The following is a 25,641-nucleotide window of genomic DNA, read 5'->3' on the forward strand; positions in this document are numbered from 1 at the left end:
ATAAACAATCGCTCTGGTGTCTGAGTGCACTGAGCTCATTGTTTGTCTTGTCGGGGATCATTCCTTCACCATGACTGGCCTCCATTCCTAAAGCACATGACGCATCAGGGTTCCTCCGCCGTCCTGGACCAGCACTGTACTATATGGAGTCCAGGAGCCTCCGCCACATCTCCACCTTCTGCTGCCTCCTATCGTTACAGGCAAACTGACGAGTCCTGGGACCCGACCTCAGGGGTACTGCCGAAAACAGCAGGGGCTGAAATACGGGACAATCTGCCGCTTCTCCCGGCTCTCGCCAGGTCTAAAAAAGTGTGCGGGGAAGGGGGCGGCCAGTAAGCCCGTCCAATGTACCAATATCTACACCTGTTTTAGGCATAGAAAATGGTCTAAAAGTAAGAAAGCGAGGAGCCGCGGAGGATGAACAGGCCCCCCCACCAGTCAGTTAGGGTCCATACACACGTTCCATAGTGTATTGTGGACAAGAATCCGCAATACACTATTCGGGACCCGAGCGGGTATCCTGTACTGATCCTGAGTTACATCCTGTATTATACTCCAGAGCTGCACTCACTATTCTGCTGGGGCAGTCACTGTGTACATACATTACTTATCCTGTACTGATCCTGAGTTACATCCTGTATTATACTCCAGAGCTGCACTCACTATTCTGCTGGTGCAGTCACTGTGTACATACATTACTGATCCTGTACTGATCCTGAGTTACATCCTGTATTATACCCCAGAGCTGCACTCGCTATTCTGCTGGTGCAGTCACTGTGTACATACATTACTTATCCTGTACTGATCCTGAGTTACATCCTGTATTATACTCCAGAGCTGCACTCACTATTCTGCTGGTGCAGTCACTGTGTACATACATTACTTATCCTGTACTGATCCTGAGTTACATCCTGTATTATACTCCAGAGCTGCACTCACTATTCTGCTGGTGCAGTCACTGTGTACATACATTACTTATCCTGTACTGATCCTGAGTTACATCCTGTATTATACTCCAGAGCTGCACTCACTATTCTGCTGGTGCAGTCACTGTGTACATACATTACTTATCCTGTACTGATCCTGAGTTACATCCTGTATTATACTCCAGAGCTGCACTCGCTATTCTGCTGGTGCAGTCACTGTGTACATACATTACTTATCCTGTAATATCCTCCAGAGCTGCACTCGCTGTTCTGCACCGTTAATCAGGGTCTCTCTGTCTCCACAGCATTGCTGGCAGTGTTGCTGAGAGCTATGACACGGAGAGCGGTTTCGAGGACTCTGAGAATGATATCGCCAATTCCGTGGTGCGGTTCATCACGCGGTTTATTGACAAGGTCTGCACGGAGAGCGGAGTGACGCAGGAGCACATCAAGAGCCTGCACTGCATGATCCCAGGTACAGAGGGAGAAGCCACGTACCGCTGCGTTGGTGCCGCATTATCATGGGGCCCTCCTCCCCCTTCCTGGCCAGCGCCGTGTATGTACGCTGCTCTGATGGGCCGCTACGCCGGCATCAGTGAATACAGCAGTGCCAGCGCATTAACTCCTTGTATGCTGTGGTCAGCACTGACCGTGGCATGTATGAGGTTTGCGGAGGAAGGGGATCCCTCTCTGTCCCCATGGGGTCTCTGTGGGACCCAGCCTCATAGGCACAATGTCAGTGTATTACACCGACACGCAATGCATTACAATACGGGACCCTCAAAAGTTGAAGTCCTATAGTGGGACAAAAACTGAGTGAAAAAAGGTGTTTTACATTAAACAATAATGTGCGCTGCGTCCACAGGGCGCGATCGTATTCGCGCTTTGCCTCCTGTTAACCCTCGTGAAATTGAAAACTTTGGGCTAAAGTGAAATCTGACCGGAGGAGAATTCTGTAAAAGGCCTGTGGGGTCAAAGTGCCCGCGCACCGCTGACTGAGTGGGGTCATTCATGGGTGGCGCCCGTTACTGTGTAACTGAACGGGCGATCCTGACACAAGGTGGACGTCCTGCCCTCGGTATACATCCGTGTCTGATGGGTGGGGGTCCGACACCCGGGGCCCCGCCATCAGGATCGCTGCGTCACAGCGCTCGGTATCACTTCTAAGGGGCGGAGCTGCTCCTAGGTCATGTGACCGAGGAACGTGATGTCACCGGCCTAGGAGAAGCTGACAGCTGACCGGCGGGGGTCCCGGGTGTCGGACCCCACTGATCAGATACCTTTTACGGGGTTTTGGTTTTTCAGGATTAATGCATGAAAACTTCCACAATTATTAGTTTTTTCAGGATCTCTTCTTGCTGTCAGTGAATACATTGTTGTGGATACCCAGAGACTGAGCGTCTGTTTTGGGCATCACCTGTGACCTAAATCTCCCTCCCGTCCTGACTGTTTGCTACAGTGTGTCAGTGCAGGGGACGGGCTGCTGCCTCAGTTGGATATCATTGTACCAAATCGTCTGCTATAAGAAGTATTTGGTCTGGGTGTAAGCAAAAGTTTCCCATTCCCTCACAGCAAGCAGAGATCTTGAAATTGGCGAATAAAGTGAAAAGCAGTCTGTTAGAAACTTGCAGGACTATTTATTATAATGATACAGAATCCCCCCCCCCCCCCCCCCCGAGAGCTGTTGGTTTGGCCCCCTGTCAGTGACGCCCCCCAGTTGTGTCGCGCACCCGCCGCTCTTCACCGCGCAGTCATATTAGAGCATCACGTGTCGTGCACCCGCCGCTCCTCACCGCGCAGTCATATTAGAGCATCACGTGTCCCGCACCCGCCGCTCTTCACCCTGCAGTTACATTAGAGCATCACGTGTCGTGCACCCGCCGCTCCTCACCGCGCAGTCACAGTAGAGCATCACGTGTCGCTCACCCGCCGCTCTTCACCCTGCAGTTACATTAGAGCATCACGTGTCGCACTCCCGCCGCTCCTCACTGCGCAGTCACATTAGAGCATCATGTGTCGCGCACCCGCCGCTCTTCACAGAGCAGTCACATTAGAGCATCACGTGTCGCGCACCCGCCGCTCCTCACCGCGCAGTCACATTAGAGCATCACGTGTCGCGCACCCGCCGCTCTTCACCCTGCAGTTACATTAGAGCATCACGTGTCGTGCACCCGCCGCTCCTCACCGCGCAGTCACATTAGAGCATCACGTGTCGTGCACCCGCCGCTCCTCACCGCGCAGTCACATTAGAGCATCACGTGTCGCTCACCCGCCGCTCTTCACCCTGCAGTTACATTAGAGCATCACGTGTCGTGCACCCGCCGCTCCTCACCGCGCAGTCACATTAGAGCATCACGTGTCGCTCACCCGCCGCTCTTCACCGCGCAGTCACATTAGAGCATCACGTGTCGCACTCCCGCCGCTCCTCACTGCGCAGTCACATTAGAGCATCACGTGTCGCGCACCCGCCGCTCTTCACAGAGCAGTCACATTAGAGCATCACGTGTCGCGCACCCGCCGCTCTTCACCGCGCAGTCACATTAGAGCATCACGTGTCGTGCACCCGCCGCTCTTCACAGAGCAGTCACATTAGAGCATCACGTGTCGCGCACCCGCCGCTCTTCACAGAGCAGTCACATTAGAGCATCACGTGTCGTGCACCCGCCGCTCTTCACAGAGCAGTCACATTAGAGCATCACGTGTCGCGCACCCGCCGCTCTTCACCGCGCAGTCACATTAGAGCATCATGTGTCACGCACCCGCCGCTCCTCACCGCGCAGTCACATTAGAGCATCATGTGTCGCGCACCCGCCGCTCTTCACCGAGCAGTCATATTAGAGCATCACATGTCGTGCACCCGCCGCTCTTCACCGCGCAGTCACATTAGAGCATCACGTGTCGCGCACCCGCCGCTCTTCACCGCGCAGTCATATTAGAGCATCACGTGTCGCGCACCCGCCGCTCCTCACCGCGCAGTCACATTAGAGCATCACATGTCGCGCACCCGCCGCTCTTCACAGAGCAGTCATATTAGAGCATCACGTGTCGCGCACCCGCCGCTCCTCACCGCGCAGTCATATTAGAGCATCACGTGTCGCGCACCTGCCGCTCTTCACCGCGCAGTCACATTAGAGCATCATGTGTCACGCACCCGCCGCTCCTCACCGCGCAGTCACATTAGAGCATCATGTGTCGCGCACCCGCCGCTCTTCACCGCGCAGTCACATTAGAGCATCACATGTCGTGCACCCGCCGCTCTTCACCGAGCAGTCACATTAGAGCATCACGTGTCCCGCACCCGCCGCTCTTCACCGAGCAGTCATATTAGAGCATCACGTGTCGCGCACCCGCCGCTCCTCACCGCGCAGTCATATTAGAGCATCACGTGTCGCGCACCCGCCGCTCTTCACCGAGCAGTCACATTAGAGCATCAAATGTCGCGCACCCACCGCTCCTCACCGCGCAGTCATATTAGAGCATTGCGTGTCCCGCACCCGCCGCTCCTCACCGCGCAGTCACATTAGAGCATTACGTGTCGTGCTCCCGCCGCTCTTCACCGCGCAGTCATATTAGAGCATCACGTGTCGCTCACCCGCCGCTCTTCACCCTGCAGTTACATTAGAGCATTACGTGTCGCGCACCCGCCGCTCCTCACCGCGCAGTCATATTAGAGCGTTGCCTCTTGTCTCCGCCAGGTATTGTCGCCATGCACATTGAAGCGCTGGAGGCCGTACATCGGGAGAGTAGACGACTCCCTCCAATCAAGAAGGTGAGACCACCCTGACACAATGACCGCCGCCTTCCATGTCCTCGCTTTGTATGTGATATTGCAGTCCCGCGTCCGGCCTGTGGGCAGGAGTGGTGCTGTGTTTCCACTATCGGCAATGTCTGTGATGGGTACAGCAGAGAGGGGCTGCCGGTGTCTTTATGGTGAAGGGCATCTTCTTTTCAGAGAACCCTAACCCCTAAGGAAGTGAAGATTAAAGGGCTATTCTGGTTATGTCCGCTATCCTCTGTCCACAGATCGGTGCGCTCCTACCGCGGGTCCCACACCCCATGGACCCCCGCTAGTTTACATAACCGGAATACCCCTTTAAATGTTGGGTAATTGAAAATGACTGCACTGAGCAGTGGAAACGTTGCAGCCGCCGGGCGAATACGTCCGTTACTGGAGCGCGGCCTCCCGATATTAGAATATTCCACAACTTTCAGTTCCTTTCCATTTTCAAACTCTTTTTCTTGTCAGTGAATAGAAGTCTTTTTGTTTATATGTAGACATTGAGGGGGATGTATTTTTGCGCCGGTCTCAGATATCCCCTGCTGGACCGGAGGATGCGCCCAGATGGAAATCGGCTCCAAGCTGCCATAGTTTTCAGTCTTCATGTACCCCAAAAAAGAAGATAAATCCCCCCCCCCCCCCCCAACCTTGTCCGTAAAGTGACGAGCGCAGCGTAGAATCGCCACTTTTTCCTTGATTTAGGCACAATGACATTTAAAAAGCCACAAATGCGATTTTTGCTACTTTTTTACAAACTGCTGAGGGTCTGTGACAGTTGTATCCAGCTCTCCCCCTGCCCTGATACTTTGTTTCCGCTCTCTGCAGTGATACATTGTATCACTCGGGGGCAGGCTGGAAGAATCGGGTCTGGACAGCTTTTCAGCCTGGGTGTAAACAAGAATGTTTACATTCTCTGACAGCAAGCAGAGATCTTGAAAATTACAAGGAACTGAAACTGAAAGTCCTAAAATAAAGCTTTTTATTGATCTTTATGATGCGGAAATGGGTTTTGTGAAATTCCCCGGGCAGATGGCGCTTTCCTCGCCAGCATCCTCCATCTTCTCCATCGTTGCTGTTCTCTTTGTGGCGCATGCAATGTGAAGAATTCCGACAATGTGCCGGAAAAGAGATAATCTAGACTTTTCCAATAAATTCCCCTTTCAGGTTTTAGCGGTACGGTCCCTTGGGATCCCGCAGGCAGAGATTTGTTCTTGTCATGGAGTTTCTCCCCCGTCAGACCTGGCGCGTTCACTGGCGACAAACAGAAAGCATTGATTTATGTCTGCCTGATGACCCCACAGGGGCTGCCACATTCCTGCCCCGGACCCCCTAGGAGCCATCGCCATTAGGCTGCAATTACCCCACCTAAGCCCTGGACTTTATCATTTATTGCTAATCAAAATTCCAGATGTCCAGATCACGAAATACTTCAGCAATATCATCATTTCTTAACAATACAGCCGAAAATCCTGAGACCAGCCCTACTGCCGGGAGAGGAGTTCGTCTGCGAGGCTCTACGCGTCTTACTGGACCCCGACGGAAGGGAAGAAGCCACCGGAGGGATTCTTGGAGGACCCCACATCCTGCCTGCAGAGGGCGCCCTGTTTCTGACCACATATCGAATCATTTTCAAAGGCACGCCTCATGACCCCCTAGGTATTTATATAGAGCGCAACGGTTGTTGGTGAAACTCCCTCACCCCCCATGAAGGATAACGTAAACGCATCTACATGATCGCTCCGCTTTCACTATACTTATCCTTTTGACAAAAAAGCTTAAATTGTAATGAAATGTAAATGTGTAGGGGCAGCGATAAAGACCATTTTTGTAATATGCTTTAATTGCTGAAATTGTACGTTTCTATTAGAAGGGCAGCAGCAGTCACCCCGGAGAGCATACCCCTGAGGGGTGACTAGAGGACGGCGAGCTCTGCAAGTAATGGGACACTTCACGGATATCTTACTAATCGACATCTACAATTTCAGTATTTACAGTGTTAGAAAATGATCATTATCACTGCCCCCACACAAAAATGGCCGTTAGACTTTGACAATACCGCCTCCTATACTAAAATATAACTACTATAATACTGCTCCTATACTAAAATATAACTACTATAATACTGCTCCTATGTACAAGAATATAACTACTATAATACTGCTCCTATGTACAGAATATAACTACTATAATACTGCTCCTATGTACAAGAATAACTACTATAATACTGCTCCTATGTACAAGAATATAACTACTATAATACTGCTCCTATGTACAAGAATAACTACTATAATACTGCTCCTATGTACAAGAATATAACTACTATAATACTGCTCCTATGTACAAGAATATAATATAATACTGCTCCTATGTACAGAATATAACTACTATAATACTGCTCCTATGTACAAGAATATAACTACTATAATACTGCTCCTATGTACAAGAATATAACTACTATAATACTGCTCCTATGTACAAGAATATACTACTATAATACTGCTCCTATGTACAAGAATATAACTACTATAATACTGCTCCTATGTACAAGAATATAACTACTATAATACTGCTCCTATGTACAAGAATATAACTACTATAATACTGCTCCTATGTAAAGATATAAGCTACTATAATACTGCTCCTATGTACAAGAATATAACTACTATAATACTGCTCCTATGTACAAGAATATAACTACTATAATACTGCTCCTATGTACAAGAATATAACTACTATAATACTGCTCCTATGTACAAGAATATAACTACTATAATACTGCTCCTATGTACAAGAATATAACTACTATAATACTGCTCCTATGTACAAGAATATAACTACTATATACTGCTCCTATGTACAGGAATATAACCTACTATAATACTGCTCCTATGTACAGGAATATAACTACTATAATACTGCTCCTATGTACAAGGAATATAACTACTATAATACTGCTCCTATGTACAAGAATATAACTACTATAATACTGCTCCTATGTACAAGAATATAACTACTATAATACTGCTCCTATGTACAAGAATATAGCTACTATAATACTGCTCCTATGTACAAGAATATAACTACTATAATACTGCTCTAGTACAAGAATATAACTACTATAATACTGCTCCTATGTACAAGAATATAACTACTATAATACTGCTCCTATGTACAGGAATATAAACTACTATAATACTGCTCCTATGTACACGAATATAAACTACTATAATACTGCTACTATGTACAAGAATATAACTACTATAATACTGCTCCTATGTACAAGAATATAACTACTATATACGCTCTATGTACAAGAATATAACTATATATACTGATCCTACTGTACAAGAATATAACTACTATAATACTGCCTCTATGTACAAGAATATAACTACATAATACTGCTCCTATGTACAAGAATATAACTACTATAATACTGCTCCCTATGTACAAGAATATAACTACTATAATACTGCTCCTATGTACAAGAATAAACTACTATATACTGCTCCTATGTACAAGAATATAACTACTATACATACTGCTCCTATGTACAAGATATAAGCTACTATAATACTGCTCCTATGTACAAGAATATAACTACTATAATACTGCTCCTATGTACAAGAATATACTACTATAATACTGCTCCTATGTACAAGAATATAACTACTATAATAACTGCTCCTATGTACAGGAATATAACTACTATAATACTGCTCCTATGTACAAGAATATAACTACTATAATACTGCCTCCTATGTACAAGAATATAACTACTATAATACTGCTCCTATGTACAAGAATATAACTACTATAATACTGCTCCTATGTACAAGAATATAACTACTATAATACTGCTCCTATGTACAAGAATATAACTACTATAATACTGCTCCTATGTACAAGAATATAACTACTATAATACTGCTCCTATGTACAAGAATATAACTACTATAATACTGCTCCTATGTACAAGAATATAACTACTATAATACTGCTCCTATGTACAAGAATATAACTACTATAATACTGCTCCTATGTACAAGAATATAACTACTATAATACTGCTCCTATGTACAAGAATATAACTACTATAATACTGCTCCTATGTACAAGAATATAACTACTATAATACTGCTCCTATACTAAAATATAACTACTATAATACTGCTCCTATGTACAAGAATATAGCTACTATAATACTGCTCCTATGTACAAGAATATAACTACTATAATACTGCTCCTATGTACAAGAATATAACTACTATAATACTGCTCCTATGTACAAGAATATAACTACTATAATACTGCTCCTATGTACAAGAATATAACTACTATAATACTGCTCCTATGTACAAGAATATAACTACTATAATACTGCTCCTATGTACAAGAATATAACTACTATAATACTGCTCCTATGTACAGGAATATAACTACTATAATACTGCTCCTATGTACAAGGAATATAACTACTATAATACTGCTCCTATGTACAAGAATATAACTACTATAATACTGCTCCTATGTACAAGAATATAACTACTATAATACTGCCTCCTATGTACAAGAATATAACTACTATAATACTGCTCCTATGTACAAGAATATAACTACTATAATACTGCCTCCTATGTACAAGAATAAACTATATATACTGCCTCCTATGTACAGAATATAACTACTATAATACTGCTCCTATGTACAAGAATATAACTACTATAATACTGCCTCCTATGTACAATAATATAACTACTATAATACTGCCTCCTATGTACAATAATAAACTACTATAATACTGCCTCCTATGTACAAGAATATAACTACTATAATACTGCTCCTATGTACAAGAATATACGACTATAATACTGCTCCTATGTACAAGAATATAACTACTATAATACTGCTCCTATGTACAAGAATATAACTACTATAATACTGCTTCCTATGTACAAGAATATAACTACTATAATACTGCTCCTATGTACAAGAATATAACTACTATAATACTGCTCCTATGTACAAGAATATAACTACTATAATACTGCTCCTATGTACAAGAATATAACTACTATAATACTGCTCCTATGTACAAGAATATACTATAATACTGCCCTATGTACAAGAATATAACTACTATAATACTGCTCCTATGTACAAGAATATAACTACTATAATACTGCTCCTATGTACAAGAATATAACTACTATAATACTGCTCCTATGTACAAGATATAACTACTATAATACTGCTCCTATGTACAAGAATATAACTACTATAATACTGCTCCTATGTACAAGAATATAACTATAATACTGCTCCTATGTACAAGAATATAACTACTATAATACTGCCCTATGTACAAGAATATAACTACTATAATACTGCCCTATGTACAAGAATATAACTACTATAATACTGCTCCTATGTACAAGAATATAACTACTATAATACTGCTCCTATGTACAAGAATATAACTACTATAATACTGCTCCTATGTACAAGAATATAACTACTATAATACTGCTCCTATGTACAAGAATATAACTACTATAATACTGCTCCTATGTACAAAATATAACTACTATAATACTGCTCCTATGTACAAGAATATAACTACTATAATACTGCTCCTATGTACAAGAATATAACTACTATAATACTGCTCCTATGTACAAGAATATAACTACTATAATACTGCTCCTATGTACAAGAATATAACTACTATAATACTGCTCCTATGTACAAGAATATAACTACTATAACTGCCCTATGTACAAGAATATAACTACTATAATACTGCTCCTATGTACAAGAATATAACTACTATAATACTGCTCCTATGTACAAGAATAACTACTATAATACTGCTCCTATGTACAAGAATATACTACTATAATACTGCTCCTATGTACAAGAATATAACTACTATAATACTGCTCCTATGTACAAGAATATAACTACTATAATACTGCTCCTATGTACAAGAATATAACTACTATAATACTGCTCCTATGTACAAGAATATAACTACTATAATACTGCTCCTATGTACAAGAATATAACTACTATAATACTGCTCCTATGTACAAGAATATAACTACTATAATACTGCTCCTATGTACAAGAATATAACTACTATAATACTGCTCCTATGTACAAGAATATAACTACTATAATACTGCTCCTATGTACAATATAACTACTATAATACTGCTCCTATGTACAAGAATATAACTACTATAATACTGCTCCTATGTACAAGAATATAACTACTATAATACTGCCCTATGTACAAGAATATAACTACTATAATACTGCTCCTATGTACAAGAATATAACTACTATAATACTGCTCCTATGTACAAATATAACTACTATAATACTGCTCCTATGTACAAGAATATAACTACTATAATACTGCTCCTATGTACAAGAATATAACTACTATAATACTGCTCCTATGTACAAGAATATAACTACTATAATACTGCTCCTATGTACAAGAATATAACTACTATAATACTGCTCCTATGTACAAGAATATAACTACTATAATACTGCTCCTATGTACAAGAATATAACTATAATACTGCTCCTATGTACAAGAATATAACTACTATAATACTGCTCCTATGTACAAGAATATAACTACTATAATACTGCTCCTATGTACAAGAATATAACTACTATAATACTGCTCCTATGTACAAGAATATAACTACTATAATACTGCTCCTATGTACAGAATATAACTACTATAATACTGCTCCTATGTACAAGAATATAACTACTATAATACTGCTCCTATGTACAAGAATATAACTACTATAATACTCCTATGTACAAGAATATAACTACTATAATACTGCTCCTATGTACAAGAATATAACTACTATAATACTGCTCCTATGTACAAGAATTAACTACTATATAATACTGCTCCTATGTACAAGAATATAACTATAATACTGCTCCTATGTACAAGTATAACTACTATAATACTGCTCCTATGTACAAGGTATAACTGCTATAATACTGCTCCTATGTACAAGGTATAACTGCTATAATACTGCTCCTATGTACAAGATATAACTGCTATAATACTGCTCCTATGTACAAGGTATAACTGCTATAATACTGCTCCCCTCTGTCTTGCCGTTTTCTCTCCTGGGTTTCCGGTGTAATCTGCAGATATTACGGATGAGATAGAATGTGCCGTCGATCATGTAGATAAATACCGTTCTGCTCTGTTGCAGTTTTGGCCTCTTCTGCTCGTTTATCTCATGTCGCTGATGTCTCCTCGTCATATGAAGTGAATTACGTGTAATGATCGGCGATTTCGCCCCCGTCAGCCGTTCCGTGCTCGTAGTTCATGTTCTGTGCAGTTTCAGTCCAGGACGAGGTTTTTGGGGCGTCTCGTTTTATTGGCAGGTTTTCCGGACAGGTTCGGGTAGTGTCGCTCTTTGTGTATCGGTTTTCGTGCTTTTATTCGGTGGAGACCTTTTTGTTTTACCCCAAATCCGAGAACGGCTTGTACCTCTTTCATAGACGGGAAGGTTTCTTAAGGGGCCAGTGGCGTATTATTCCTGCTTAGTGTCAGGATGGAGGAGCTGCCCTATAATAGCTCTCCTGATTAACGAGCTGTGCGCTGCAGAATGAGGAGCGGCTGCTCGCCGTCTCCAGAGGCTGCGTCCTCGGCTACTGTCCTGACAGTGCTCACATGGCAGTGCACAGCCTGGTGATATGTATGGAGGGGTGTGCGCGGTGTATGCTGCCTCAGGACTGGCGCGCTCTTTAACGTGTCTTTACGCCGTGTCTTCCAGTCGGGGAGCAGAACGTCATCCGCAGCGTTCCCATCTCTTCCATCACCAAGGAGAAGAAGATCAACGTCCAGAACCATCTGCAGCAGAACATGCAGGAGGGGCTGCAGATCCGCTCGGCCACACTGCAGGTATCATTTATCAGCAATACTCTCCTATGTCTAGTCCTGCTCACACAGCTGAGGGTTTGTTACAGTGATCCAGTTTAGGCAATTCTCTATGAGCTAAACACATCAAGAGCACAAATCTCCCTCCTGTCCTGGTACAGTCAAAATGGAAGTCCATGTCTACGCGTTTCGGATCATGAAATACTGATCCTTACTCATGACGAGGATAGACTTTGGGATGCATGAACCCATACGAAAAATCCTAAAGGAACAGGGAAACTTTTGGGATTTTTCGTATGGGTTCATGCGTTCCAAGGGGATTAACTGGCAGACGTGATTTGATTCTTCACTATTGACTCTTTTTGTAACATTGTTTTTTATTGCAACATTGAAACATGAGAACATTACGTATTTTACCGCGTAAGAAGGCGTGGCTGTGGTTGACTGGTCGCTATATAAATCCACGGCTGTGTAGTCTACCCCTGTGATGAGTAAGGACCAGTATTTCATGATCCGAAGCGCGTAGGCGTGGACTTCCATTCAATAAAAGCTGCCACGTTTGTATTGGAAGCTGGATATGGCGTTTACGTTCCCAGCGCGCTCCGTGCTCCCGCCACTATTCACAGCCAGGTGAACGCGCCTCCCTCTCCTTATGTCCTGATACAATGTATCAGTCTGGATTCCAGAGGATTGTCTAGGCTGGATACAACTGTAACAACCCCTCAGCTGTGAGAGACGTCGTGAGACTGCTGTAGACCGTACTGAGAAGGTAAACGGAAGTGACTGCAGCTCTGGATGTGACTGTAGTATAATGTTTGGACGGCACTAAGTTCCGGTGCTCAGCGGTAGCGTTTCCAATCAGTGTATAATATATAGGACCGCGGCACTCGAGTAAATAGTTGTTTATTTATCCATCCAGGAAAATAGGCCAACGTGTGGGTCTCATCCCGAGAGACGCAAGGAACGTCTGGTGCGGAGGACGGATAGTGCATATATATTATACACCGTCCTATATATTATACACCGTCCTATATATTATACACCGTAGTATAATGTGCACCGCATATTAGCACCTGATTGCTTCCCGGCGCGCTCCGTGCCGTGCGGATTCCTCTTTTCTTCATGTTCTCTGTCCGCTCCCCTCCTAGTTGATCAGGGTGGCCTTCGATGAAGAGGTCAGCCCCGAGATGGTCGACCTGTTTAAGAAGCAGCTGATGAAGTTCCGCTATCCGGTGTCCATCTTCAGCACTTTCGCCTTTGCAGCGGGGCAGGCGGCTCCACCCATCATCTTACCAAAGCAAAAGGAAAAAAACACCTCGTTCAGGTATGGCGCTCGGCAGCCGCTGCACTGACGGGGCCGGATCTCCACTGCCCTGCATGCTGGGCAATGTAGTGCTTACATGAGGACAGCATGCTGCACTGACGGGGCCGGATCTCCACTGCCCTGCATGCTGGGCAATGTAGTGCTTACATGAGGACAGCATGCTGCACTGACGGGGCCGGATCTCCACTGCCTGCATGCTGGGCAATGTAGTGCTTACATGAGGACAGCATGCTGCACTGACGGGGCCGGATCTCCACTGCCCTGCATGCTGGGCAATGTAGTGCTTACATGAGGACAGCATGCTGCACTGACGGGGCCGGATCTCCACTGGCCTGCATGCTGGGCAATGTAGTGCTTACATGAGGACAGCATGCTGCACTGACGGGGCCCGATCTCCACTGCCCTGCATGCTGGGCAATGTAGTGCTTACATGAGGACAGCATGCTGCACTGACGGGGCCGGATCTCCACTGGCCTGCATGCTGGGCAATGTAGTGCTTACATGAGGACAGCATGCTGCACTGACGGGGCCGGATCTCCACTGCCTGATGCTGGGCAATGTAGTGCTTACATGAGGACAGCATGCTGCACTGACGGGGCCGGATCTCCACTGGCCTGCATGCTGGGCAATGTAGTGCTTACATGAGGACAGCATGCTGCACTGACGGGCCGGATCTCCACTGTCCTGCATGCTGGGCAATGTAGTGCTTACATGAGGACAGCATGCTGCACTGACGGGGCCGGATCTCCACTGGCCTGCATGCTGGGCAATGTAGTGCTTACATGAGGACAGCATGCTGCACTGAGGCTGAGCGCTGCTACTGATGCCCTGCAGGGGGCGCCATAGATCTGCTTGTCTCGGTGTCCCGCCAGAGCCTTCTCCCTCGGACCGGCGGCCTCTCCCAGCCTCGGACCGGCGGCCTCTCCCAGCCTCGGACCGGCGGCCTCTCCCAGCCTCGGACCGGCGGCCTCTCCCAGCCTCGGACCGGCGGCCTCTCCCAGCCTCGGACCGGCGGCCTCTCCCAGCCTCGGACCGGCGGCCTCTCCCAGCCTCGGACCGGCGGCCTCTCCCAGCCTCGGACCGGCGGCCTCTCCCAGCCTCGGACCGGCGGCCTCTCCCAGCCTCGGACCGGCGGCCTCTCCCAGCCTCGGACCGGCGGCCTCTCCCAGCCTCGTGCTCTCAGATATTCCTTGTATTTCCGTCTCTTCTTCTGTTTTTAGGACTCTCTCCAAAACAATTGTCAAAGGGGCGAAACGGGCAGGAAAAATGACCATCGGGCGCCCCTACGTGGCCAAAAAGAAAACTGGAACAATATTAGAGGAACGGGGGAGCCGAAACGAGGACGATGACATCTCAGGTACAGAATTTGGTTCTTTCCCTTTAAATTTGTCCTAGTGCTGCGTACAGAAAACGGCTGCCAAGATCGCGTTATGGAATTTGGCCGCTCCACGTGACAGTGATGGGACCCATCCTGGGGCTCGTGTCTCCGCTGACGGGTGACAGAGGAGCCGGTGACATCATCACCGGTACGCCGAGTCCCGGGCTCTCTGATGTCATCGCTAGGATTGATTGGCGCTGACTGCCATAAATGGGACCGGGACGATGAAAATGTCGCCGCCAGTACTGGACCTCTGGGGGCTGCTGCACTACAGATCCCAGCCAGGCCCGAGTTCCTGTGCAATGTAACGTTCTGCCGCTTTCTAATAGACTTTGCATTTCCATTGATCACCATTTCCGAGATCTCTGCTTGTTGTCAGTGAATAAGAGCGTTCATTAAAGGTGTATTCCATCATATTGTGAAAGGCCTCGCCCTCTCTGGGACCCTCACCTGTCGGCCTATCAGGGTCTTGGGGACGACTCCTAATACTTCTCACAGCTGAGGGTTTGTTACCGTGTCCCCTGCGGCGCCTCTCCTTAGTCTTTGGTCACTCTGCGGGCTGCTCTGATTTCGGCTGCTGTCACTTCCTCCACAGTTTCCGATGATAACGAGCTGCCGAGCGCAACGCTGAAAGCGACGGAGAAGTCAACGATGGAGCAGCTGGTGGAGCGCGCCTGTTTCCGGGATTACCAGCGCCTGGCACTGGGCACCATCAGTAACAGCTCCACACGGCTGAAGTCTGAGCATTTCCGCGTCACCGCCATGAACAGGATGCACTCCCTGTGCAGGAGGTGGGTGACCCCCTTAGTGCCACGGATCCCCTGCTGGTGACGGATCCTATGAACAGCCTGATTACCTTCTCGCCCGCTCGTTTAGTTACCCCGGGCTCCTGGTCGTGCCGCAGGCGGTTCAGGACAGCAGCTTGCAGAGGGTCGCCCGATGTTACCGCCACAACAGGCTTCCCGTCGTCTCCTGGAAAAACTCCAAAACAAACGCCATTTTACTCCGCTCCGGGGGCTTCCACGGGAAAACCGTCGTTGGTCTCTTTAAATCCCAGAATACACACACAGCCGGTGAGTGATGGTTCCGATAATCCAGACAGTCTGATAGTCCGGCACAGGGCAGTGACTTCATGTCGTCCCCTCAGCTCCAGCCTCTTCCCTCGAGTCGTCCAGCAGCATCGAGCAGGAGAAGTACCTGCAGGCCCTGCTGAACGCCATCTCTGTGCACTACAAGGGGAACGGCGGCGGCACCCTCACCGCAAGGCCCACACTGGCCCTGTCACCAGGTAAGACCGGCGAGGGTTAATAATAAGCGGTCTGCAGAACAGCGAGTGCAGCTCTGGAGTATAATACAGGATGTAACTCAGGATCAGTACAGGATAAGTAATGTGTGTACACAGTGACTGCACCAGCAGAATAGTGAGTGCAGCTCTGGAGTATAATACAGTCTGGAACTCAGGATCAGTACAGGATAAGTAATGTGTGTACACAGCGACTGCACCAGCAGAATAGTGAGTGCAGCTCTGGAGTATAATACAGTCTGGAACTCAGGATCAGTACAGGATAAGTAATGTATGTACACAGCGACTGCACCAGCAGAATAGTGAGTGCAGCTCTGGAGTATAATACAGTCTGGAACTCAGGATCAGTACAGGATAAGTAATGTATGTACACAGTGACTGCACCAGCAGAATAGTGAGTGCAGCTCTGGAGTATAATACAGTCTGGAACTCAGAATCAGTACAGGATAAGTAATGTATGTACACAGTGACTGCACCAGCAGAATAGTGAGTGCAGCTCTGGAGAATAATACAGGATGTAACTCAGGATCAGTGCAGGATAAGTAATGTATGTACACAGTGACTGCACCTGCAGAATAGTGAGTGCAGCTCTGGAGTATAATACAGGATGTAACTCAGGATCAGTACAGGATAAGTAATGTATGTACACAGTGACTGCACCAGCAGAATAGTGAGTGCAGCTCTGGGGTATAATACAGGATGTAACTCAGGATCAGTACAGGATAAGTAATGTGTGTACACAGTGACTGCACCAGCAGAATAGTGAGCGCAGCTCTGGAGTATAATACAGGATGTAACTCAGGATCAGTACAGGATTAGTAATGTATGTACACAGTGACTGCACCAGCAGAATAGTGAGTGCAGCTCTGGAGTATAATACAGGATGTAACTCAGGATCAGTAATGTATGTACACAGTGACTGCACCAGCAGAATAGTGAGTGCAGCTCTGGGGTATAATACAGGATGTAACTCAGGATCAGTACAGGATAAGTAATGTATGTACAGTGACTGCACCGGCAGAATAGTGAGTGCCGCTCTGGAGTATAATACAGGATGTAACTGAGGATCAGTACAGGATAAGTAATGTATGTACACAGTGACTGCACCGGCAGAATAGTGAGTGCAGCTCTGGAGTATAATACAGGATGTAACTCAGGATCAGTACAGGATAAGTAATGTATGTACACAGTGACTGCACCAGCAGAATAGTGAGTGCAGCTCTGGAGTATAATACAGGATGTAACTCAGGATCAGTACAGGATAAGTAATGTATGTACACAGTGACTGCACCGGCAGAATAGTGAGTGCAGCTCTGGAGTATAATACAGGATGTAACTCAGGATCAGTACAGGATAAGTAATGTATGTACACAGTGACTGCACCAGCAGAATAGTGAGTGCAGCTCTGGAGTATAATACAGGATGTAACTCAGGATCAGTACAGGATAAGTAATGTATGTACACAGTGACTGCACCAGCAGAATAGTGAGTGCAGCTCTGGAGTATAATACAGGATGTAACTCAGGATCAGTACAGGATAAATAATGTATGTACACAGTGACTGCACCGGCAGAATAGTGAGTGCAGCTCTGGAGTATAATACAGGATGTAACTCAGGATCAGTACAGGATAAGTAATGTATGTACACAGTGACTGCACCGGCAGAATAGTGAGTGCAGCTCTGGAGTATAATACAGGATGTAACTCAGGATCAAGACAGGATAACTAATGTATGTACACAGTGACCGCACCAGCAGAATAGTGAGTGCAGCTCTGGAGTATAATACAGGGTGTAACTCAGGATCAGTACAGGATAAGTAATGTATGTACACAGTGACTCCACCAGCAGAATAGTGAGTGCATCTCTGGAGTATAATACAGGATGTAACTCGGGATCAGTACAGGATAAGTAATGTATGTACACAGTGACCGCACCAGCAGAATAGTGAGTGCAGCTCTGGAGTATAATACAGGGTGTAACTCAGGATCAGTACAGGATAAGTAATGTATGTACACAGTGACTGCACCGGCAGAATAGTGAGTGCAGCTCTGGAGTATAATACAGGATGTAACTCAGGATCAGTACAGGATAAGTAATGTATGTACACAGTGACTGCCCAGCAGAATAGTGAGTGCAGCTCTGGAGGATAATACAGGATGTAACTCAGGATCAGTACAGGATAAGTAATGTCATGTACACAGTGACTGCCCAGCAGAATAGTGAGTGCAGCTCTGGAGTAGGATGTAACTCAGGATCAGTACAGGATAAGTATGTATGTACACAGTGACTGCACCAGCAGAATAGTGAGTGCAGCTCTGGAGTATAATACAGGATAAGTAATGTATGTAGACAGCGACTGCACCAGCAGAATAGTGAGTGCAGCTCTGGAGTATAATACAGGATGTAACTCAGGATCAGTACAGGATAAGTAATGTATGTACACAGTGACTGCACCAGCAGAATAGTGAGTGCAGCTCTGGAGTATAATACAGGATGTAACTCAGGATCAGTACAGGATAAGTAATCTATGTACACAGTGACTGCACCAGCAGAATAGTGAGTGCAGCTCTGGAGTATAATACAGGATGTAACTCAGGATCAGTACAGGATAAGTAATGTATGTACACAGTGACTGCACCAGCAGAATAGTGAGTGCAGCTCTGGAGTATAATACGGGATGTAACTCAGGATCAGTACAGGATAAGTAATGTATGTACACAGTGACTGCACCAGCAGAATAGTGAGTGCAGCTCTGGAGTATAATACAGGATGTAACTCAGGATCAGTACAGGATAAGTAATGTATGTACACAGTGACTGCACCAGCAGAATAGTGAGTGCAGCTCTGGAGTATAATACGGGATGTAACTCAGGATCAGTACAGGATAAGTAATGTATGTACACAGTGACTGCACCAGCAGAATAGTGAGTGCAGCTCTGGAGTAATGTATGTACATATATATTATATACAATATTATAGTGTATGTTCAGCAGCAATAGAAAAGTACTATTAGAGAACAGATCTGCATATAACAATCTCTATTCTCCGTGTTGGATCCGAAGAAGTAGGAAATCCTGCTAGACTGTAATAAGCTTGATATTGCAGAGACTGTACGATTATAAGGCCCTGAAGCTCGGTCTCTCTATTATACCGCCCCTCACTGCCCCAGTATCTTGGCTGCTGCTGGTGTTGGGCTCTTGCCCTGTGACCTGGCGCTCGCCTCCCTCTCGTGGATGGTCATTGCGGCAGCATTTCCGGCTAACCCCATGTATCTATAGGGCGCCCGTATCTACCTGGACGTACTTGGGGTATCCACTTGTCTCTTTGTATGGTTTCCTCCTATGCCATTGTAGTGGCCGTGTGATGGGGTCGGGTTCACCGGAAGGTAACGCCGGTTTGTGGCAGGCTGAGACTCGTGACTGGATCCACTCACTGGGACTCTGAGGGACTGGTGCGCGCGTGGCTTTCCCTAACATCCAGCGCCCTAATCCAGTAATCATCTCCCCTAATGAGTGTCCAGTGATGGGGCCGTGGGCCGCCATGTGGCCGCCATGTAACCTGCTCATCCCATCTTCTGTGTTGCATTTAACCTTTTTTGTTTGTTTTCCATTTTGTTGTTCATTGTCTGTTTGTCTGTCCAACCGTAGGCAGCGCCAGAAAGAGCTCCAGAATGGGCGGAGGGGTTAAGCATGTTGTGCCAGGACACTTGGATGGCAGTCCGTCCAATAGCTTTACCCGCGGAGGTTAGTAAGTGCCAGCTCCATGGCCGCAGCGATTGCATGAGCGCCTTAGAGGGAGACTCTCGTGTCCATTGATGCATGGTATAGTCTCCGGACAGCCCCTTGGCCCCCTGGTACCATTGGCTGCTGCCGGGATCCCCCTTTATGAACTTTAGGGGGAGCTGAATGCTCAAGATGCAACATTTGTTGGTCTGAATGGACGCGCCATGTCCTCCAGCTTGAGGCAGGCCTCGGTTGTGGGTAATAGGTGGGCAGAGCCTCGATAATGGGCATTTACCCATAAAATACTTGTCCTCATATCTTATTTCTTAGTCTTTGCCTTTTCTGCAGAAGCTGAATGACATCCAGTATGGCCACCACTGGAGATCCAAAGGGGAAAGCATAGTTGGGCCAAATTCAGGTGCCAAAATAAGGGCTATTTTCTGCCACCTCAAAATGCAGTATTTAAAGGGTTTGTCTGGAATTTGAAGAACTGGCCTAAGAGCAGCCATTACTTTTCTGTTAGATCCCACATCACGCCGGTCCTGCAGCGATGACATCACCCTTGTGACCGCTGGCCTCAGTGGTCCTGCAAGCATCAGGCCCGGGATTGGCCACAGCAGTCACATGGGTGGTGTAGGTGACGGTTGCTGCCGGAGTGGCGAGGGATTAGACAGGTGAGTAACAATTATCTTTGATACTGTTTCCTGCTTTTAGGAAAATCCCTCACAATCCCAGGTAGGAGACGGACTATGAATTGTAGGGGAAATATTCTAGAGTGACCCTTATAAGTTCATTGAAAGAGAACCCGATCGTACCCACTACAGTCCAGATTCCTTGTGAGACTACATCTCCCAGCATGCCCTGACCTGCATGCCATAGTGCAGTGAGGGTAAGGACATTGTAAGGCTGGAGGTGGGGGTGACGGAGCTCACCGTCTGTGTCTCACCCTATGGGTGTCATTCTCTGGTTTTACATCTTCCTCTAACACCTAACTCTGCACATCCCAACTGATGACATCATCTTCTCAAAGCATACATCATCCTGAACGACTTAGGAAATATCTGATCCCTGAGCAGGAACAGATCCCGCAGGATAGCCACCAATGGACACAACTACAGAACCCTTATGGGGTAGCACCCAGGAATTGGCACAGAAATGTCTCGCTGTCCAGAACAATAACCATGTGTATTTCAGGGTCCGTGATCCGCTGGGTGACACCACCCCATGGCCACTCCGATTCTCACCCAACTGGAAGATATGATGTAGTGCGCCAGTATTTCAATTCTACGCAGGCAGAGAGCCCGTTTCTGGCGTAAATGATAGTAAATGTGATGCAGGCCTCGCCCCTTCCCCAAAACTTGGCCCTCTTTTCTTGCCACTTTTAAAAACGGATGAGAACAATGAGATGTTGCAAATTATGGTGCAAATATATAATGGCATCATTTGCAACTTTTTTACACCACGGAAGTGGTATGAAAAGCTTAGTAAACGTGTCCCGATATTTCATCAACAATTAGGAAACTTAAGGAGAGGAAACAGAAGAAAAAAAATTATAAAAAAAACACAGAATTTTCATAAAAGGAAAAACTTAAACAAACTGCTGTCTTGTATCTTCACGTCTCTTCCTGTATCTTCACGTCTCTTCCTGTATCTTCACGTCTCTTCCTGTATCTTCCCGTCTCTTCCTGTATCTTCCCGTCTCTTCTTGTATCTTCCCGTCTCTTCTTGTATCTTCCCGTCTCTTCTTGTATCTTCCCGCCTCTTCCTGTATCTTCCCGTCTCTTCCTGTATCTTCCCGTCTCTTCCTGTATCTTCCCGTCTCTTCTTGTATCTTCCCGTCTCTTCTTGTATCTTCCCGTCTCTTCTTGTATCTTCCCGTCTCTTCTTGTATCTTCCCGTCTCTTCTTGTATCTTCCCGTCTCTTCCTGTATCTTCCCGTCTCTTCTTGTATCTTCCCGTCTCTTCCTGTATCTTCACGTCTCTTCCTGTATCTTCCCGTCTCTTCCTGTATCTTCCCGTCTCTTCCTGTATCTTCCCGTCTCTTCTTGTATCTTCCCGTCTCTTCTTGTATCTTCCCGTCTCTTCTTGTATCTTCCCGCCTCTTCCTGTCTCTTCCTGTATCTTCCCGTCTCTTCCTGTATCTTCCCGTCTCTTCCTGTATCTTCCCGTCTCTTCCTGTATCTTCCCGTCTCTTCCTGTATCTTCCCGTCTCTTCTTGTATCTTCCCGTCTCTTCTTGTATCTTCCCGCCTCTTCCTGTATCTTCCCGTCTCTTCCTGTATCTTCCCGTCTCTTCCTGTATCTTCCCGTCCTCTTCTTGTATCTTCCCGTCTCTTCTTGTATCTTCCCGTCTCTTCTTGTATCTTCCCGTCTCTTCTTGTATCTTCCCGTTTCTTCTTGTATCTTCCCGTTTCTTCCTGTATCTTCCCGTCTCTTCCTGTATCTTCCCGTCTCTTCCTGTATCTTCCCGTCTCTTCCTGTATCTTCCCGTCTCTTCTTGTATCTTCCCGTCTCTTCTTGTATCTTCCCGTCTCTTCTTGTATCTTCCCGTCTCTTCCCGTCTCGTCTCGTCTCTTCCCGTCCCTTTTTGTATCTGCTTACTTCATATCATAGAATGTATTATTTGTATATCTGCTTGTTATTTTTCGCCTCCTTTGCTTGTCGTTGTCTCCCCCCCGTCGGCTCTGTTTGATCTGTAACCTTCTCGCTTTCCTTCCTCCTCCTCCTCCTCCTTCTCTGACCAGTTCTTGGGTACAGGGATAAGCTCTTCTCCCAGGCACATCTCACAGCTAAGGAGAGGATACAGAATACAGGTACTTCCCCCCTGAGCCGCCAGCATTCACCCTCCATCATCATCATCCTCCTCATCCTGCAGGCAGAGGATCCTCCCAGATATAGTCCTCCGGATCCTGGCCTGCAGGTCACTGAGGTGCAGCTCCAGACATCATAGAACTCTCCATTTAGGAATCTGGGAAAGATGGGTGACAACCCCTATTGGAGCTGTCATGGCGGCCATATTGTACGTCACCCAGCTTTCCTTCCATCACCTCGTTAGCAGAGTCCTAGGTTCACGGGTTGTGTGATTCCATCATTCCATAGACTGGTTCTGTAGCTCTCACTCGTTTCTTTTCCTGCCTCTAAATAAATATATGAAAGTAACACAAAGGGCGGTAACACAAAGGGCGGTAACACAAAGGGCGGTAACACAAAGGGCGGTAACACAAAGGGCGGTAACACAAAGGGCGGTAACACAAAGGGCGGTAACACAAAGGGCGGTAACACAAAGGGCGGTAACACAAAGGGCGGTAACACAAAGGGCGGTAACACAAAGGGCGGTAACACAAAGGGCGGTAACACAAAGGGCGGTAACACAAAGGGCGGTAACACAAAGGGGGTAACACAAAGGGGGTGTCATCAATTTGGGAGGAAAGGTCCAATAACAACCATATGTTTGTTTAGAGGCTTGTGTATTTAGTGCTTGTGTGCGCTGGCGGGCATTGTCAGCATCGCTGTGTGCTGTGCGCTGGCGGGCATTGTCAGCATCGCTGTGCGCTGTGCGCTGGCGGGCATTGTCAGCATCGCTGTGTGCTGTGCGCTGGCGGGCATTGTCAGCATCGCTGTGCGCTGTGCGCTGGCGGGCATTGTCAGCATCGCTGTGCGCTGTGCGCTGGCGGGCATTGTCAGCATCGCTGTGCGCTGTGCGCTGGCGGGCATTGTCAGCATCGCTGTGTGCTGTGCGCTGGCGGGCATTGTCAGCATCGCTGTGTGCTGTGCGCTGGCGGGCATTGTCAGCATCGCTGTGTGCTGTGCGCTGGCGGGCATTGTCAGCATCGCTGTGCGCTGGCGGGCATTGTCAGCATCGCTGTGTGCTGTGCGCTGGCGGGCATTGTCAGCATCGCTGTGTGCTGTGCGCTGGCGGGCATTGCTCTGTCCGTCGTGCTGGCATTGCCCCTGCTGGCTGCCTGTCTGGCATTGCTCTGTCCGTCGTGCTGGCATTGCCCCTGCTGGCTGCCTGTCTGCCATTGCCCCTGCTGGCTGCCTGTCTGCCATTGCTCTGTCCGTCGTGCTGGCATTGCACCTGCTGGCTGCCTGTCTGCCATTGCTCTGTCCGTCGTGCTGGCATTGCACCTGCTGGCTGCCATTGCTCTGTCCGTCGTGCTGGCATTGCACCTGCTGGCTGCCTGGCTGGCATTGCTCTGTCCGTCGTCCTGGCATTGCACCTGCTGGCTGCCATTGCTCTGTCTGTTGTGCTGGCATTGCCCCCCGCTGGCTGCCTGTCTGCCATTGCTCTGTCCGTCGTGCTGGCATTGCCCCTGCTGGCTGCCTGTCTGCCATTGCTCTGTCCGTCGTGCTGGCATTGCCCCTGCTGGCTGCCTGTCTGCCATTGTCTGTCCGTCGTGCTGGCATTGCCCCTCTGCTGCCTGTCTGCCATTGCTCTGTCTGTCGTGCTGGCATTGCCCCTGCTGGCTGCCTGTCTGCCATTGCTCTGTCTGTCGTGCTGGCATTGCCCCTGCTGGCTGCCTGTCTGCCATTGCTCTGTCTGTCGTGCTGGCATTGCCCCTGCTGGCTGCCTGTCTGCCATTGCTCTGTCTGTCGTGCTGGCATTGCCCCTGCTGGCTGCCTGGCTGACCTCACTCTACCCATGCTTTCTGTAACTTTTCCTTCTGTGTCCAGGTGTTTGGGCAAGTCTGCGCTCCAGCAATCGCCTTATCACCACCCAAACGCCTCTGGTCGATGTTGGCGCTCGTCTTGCAGGAAAAGACCACACTTCATCTTACACGGACCATACCACCCTGCAAAACCAGCTGTTAAAGCGCCAGGCTGCCCTGTATATCTTTGGAGAGAAATCTCAGTTAAGGGTAAGTACAGTCGGTGCTGCCGCTGCGCCAGCTGCTCGATCCGCCACTCTGATGCCAGGAGTCATTTTCACTTAGTAAAATTGTTATTTTGTATATAAACCTTCTTTGTTTTGCCTGCAGTGTAAAGAATGGGGGTTATCACTATTATTGATTTCCATGCTCTCCTATCTAGCTGAGCTGTAGGGCCTCGCGCTCCCGGGACTAGACGTTATCAGCACATTACCCGCATAGCGGCGCCTATCAGCGCTCCGCTTACCATTGGCCTTCTCTGGAATATACAGCTTGATGATCCCACGACCCTTATGCTTAACCCGCCGTGCCTGCAGGACATTGCTCCTCGTGCGACATTCTTCTCCCTATCACTTTTTGGGTCTCGGTCCAAGAACATCAGCGGCAGAAATTCCTGAAATCGTAATAA

At 47.1% G+C, this 25,641-nt stretch overlaps 2 protein-coding genes across 4 annotated transcripts in view; one reads left to right on the forward strand and one right to left on the reverse strand.

Moving 5' to 3' along the window:
* SBF2 (SET binding factor 2) overlaps nt 1-25,632 on the forward strand; it is a 199,356-nt gene extending 173,724 nt beyond the window's left edge. For 2 of the 3 annotated variants that reach the window (XM_044269533.1, XM_044269536.1), the window contains 11 exons: nt 1,232-1,401; nt 4,622-4,695; nt 6,165-6,360; nt 12,534-12,661; nt 13,786-13,961; nt 15,182-15,318; nt 15,935-16,130; nt 16,216-16,412; nt 16,487-16,627; nt 20,291-20,386; nt 25,039-25,632. In XM_044269533.1, the coding sequence (XP_044125468.1) occupies nt 1,232-1,401; nt 4,622-4,695; nt 6,165-6,360; nt 12,534-12,661; nt 13,786-13,961; nt 15,182-15,318; nt 15,935-16,130; nt 16,216-16,412; nt 16,487-16,627; nt 20,291-20,386; nt 25,039-25,298 (1,771 nt within the window). In that variant the 3' untranslated portion in view covers nt 25,299-25,632. The remainder of the gene's footprint in view (nt 1-1,231; nt 1,402-4,621; nt 4,696-6,164; nt 6,361-12,533; nt 12,662-13,785; nt 13,962-15,181; nt 15,319-15,934; nt 16,131-16,215; nt 16,413-16,486; nt 16,628-20,290; nt 20,387-25,038) is intronic. The other variant, XM_044269534.1, reaches the window with a different exon arrangement.
* Nucleotides 23,202-25,047, reverse strand: LOC122920221. The gene is made up of 2 exons (XM_044269537.1): nt 24,986-25,047; nt 23,202-24,885 (listed from the first exon to the last, which is right to left on the reverse strand). Exon 2 carries the CDS (start codon nt 24,844-24,846, stop codon nt 23,836-23,838), a length of 1,011 nt encoding a protein of 336 aa, XP_044125472.1. The 5' UTR covers nt 24,847-24,885; nt 24,986-25,047; the 3' UTR covers nt 23,202-23,835.
* Nucleotides 25,633-25,641: the final 9 nt, after the last annotated feature.

This window comes from Bufo gargarizans, chromosome 10 (genome assembly GCF_014858855.1).
Source record: "Bufo gargarizans isolate SCDJY-AF-19 chromosome 10, ASM1485885v1, whole genome shotgun sequence".
In the NCBI taxonomy this organism is placed as follows: Eukaryota; Metazoa; Chordata; class Amphibia; order Anura; family Bufonidae; genus Bufo; species Bufo gargarizans.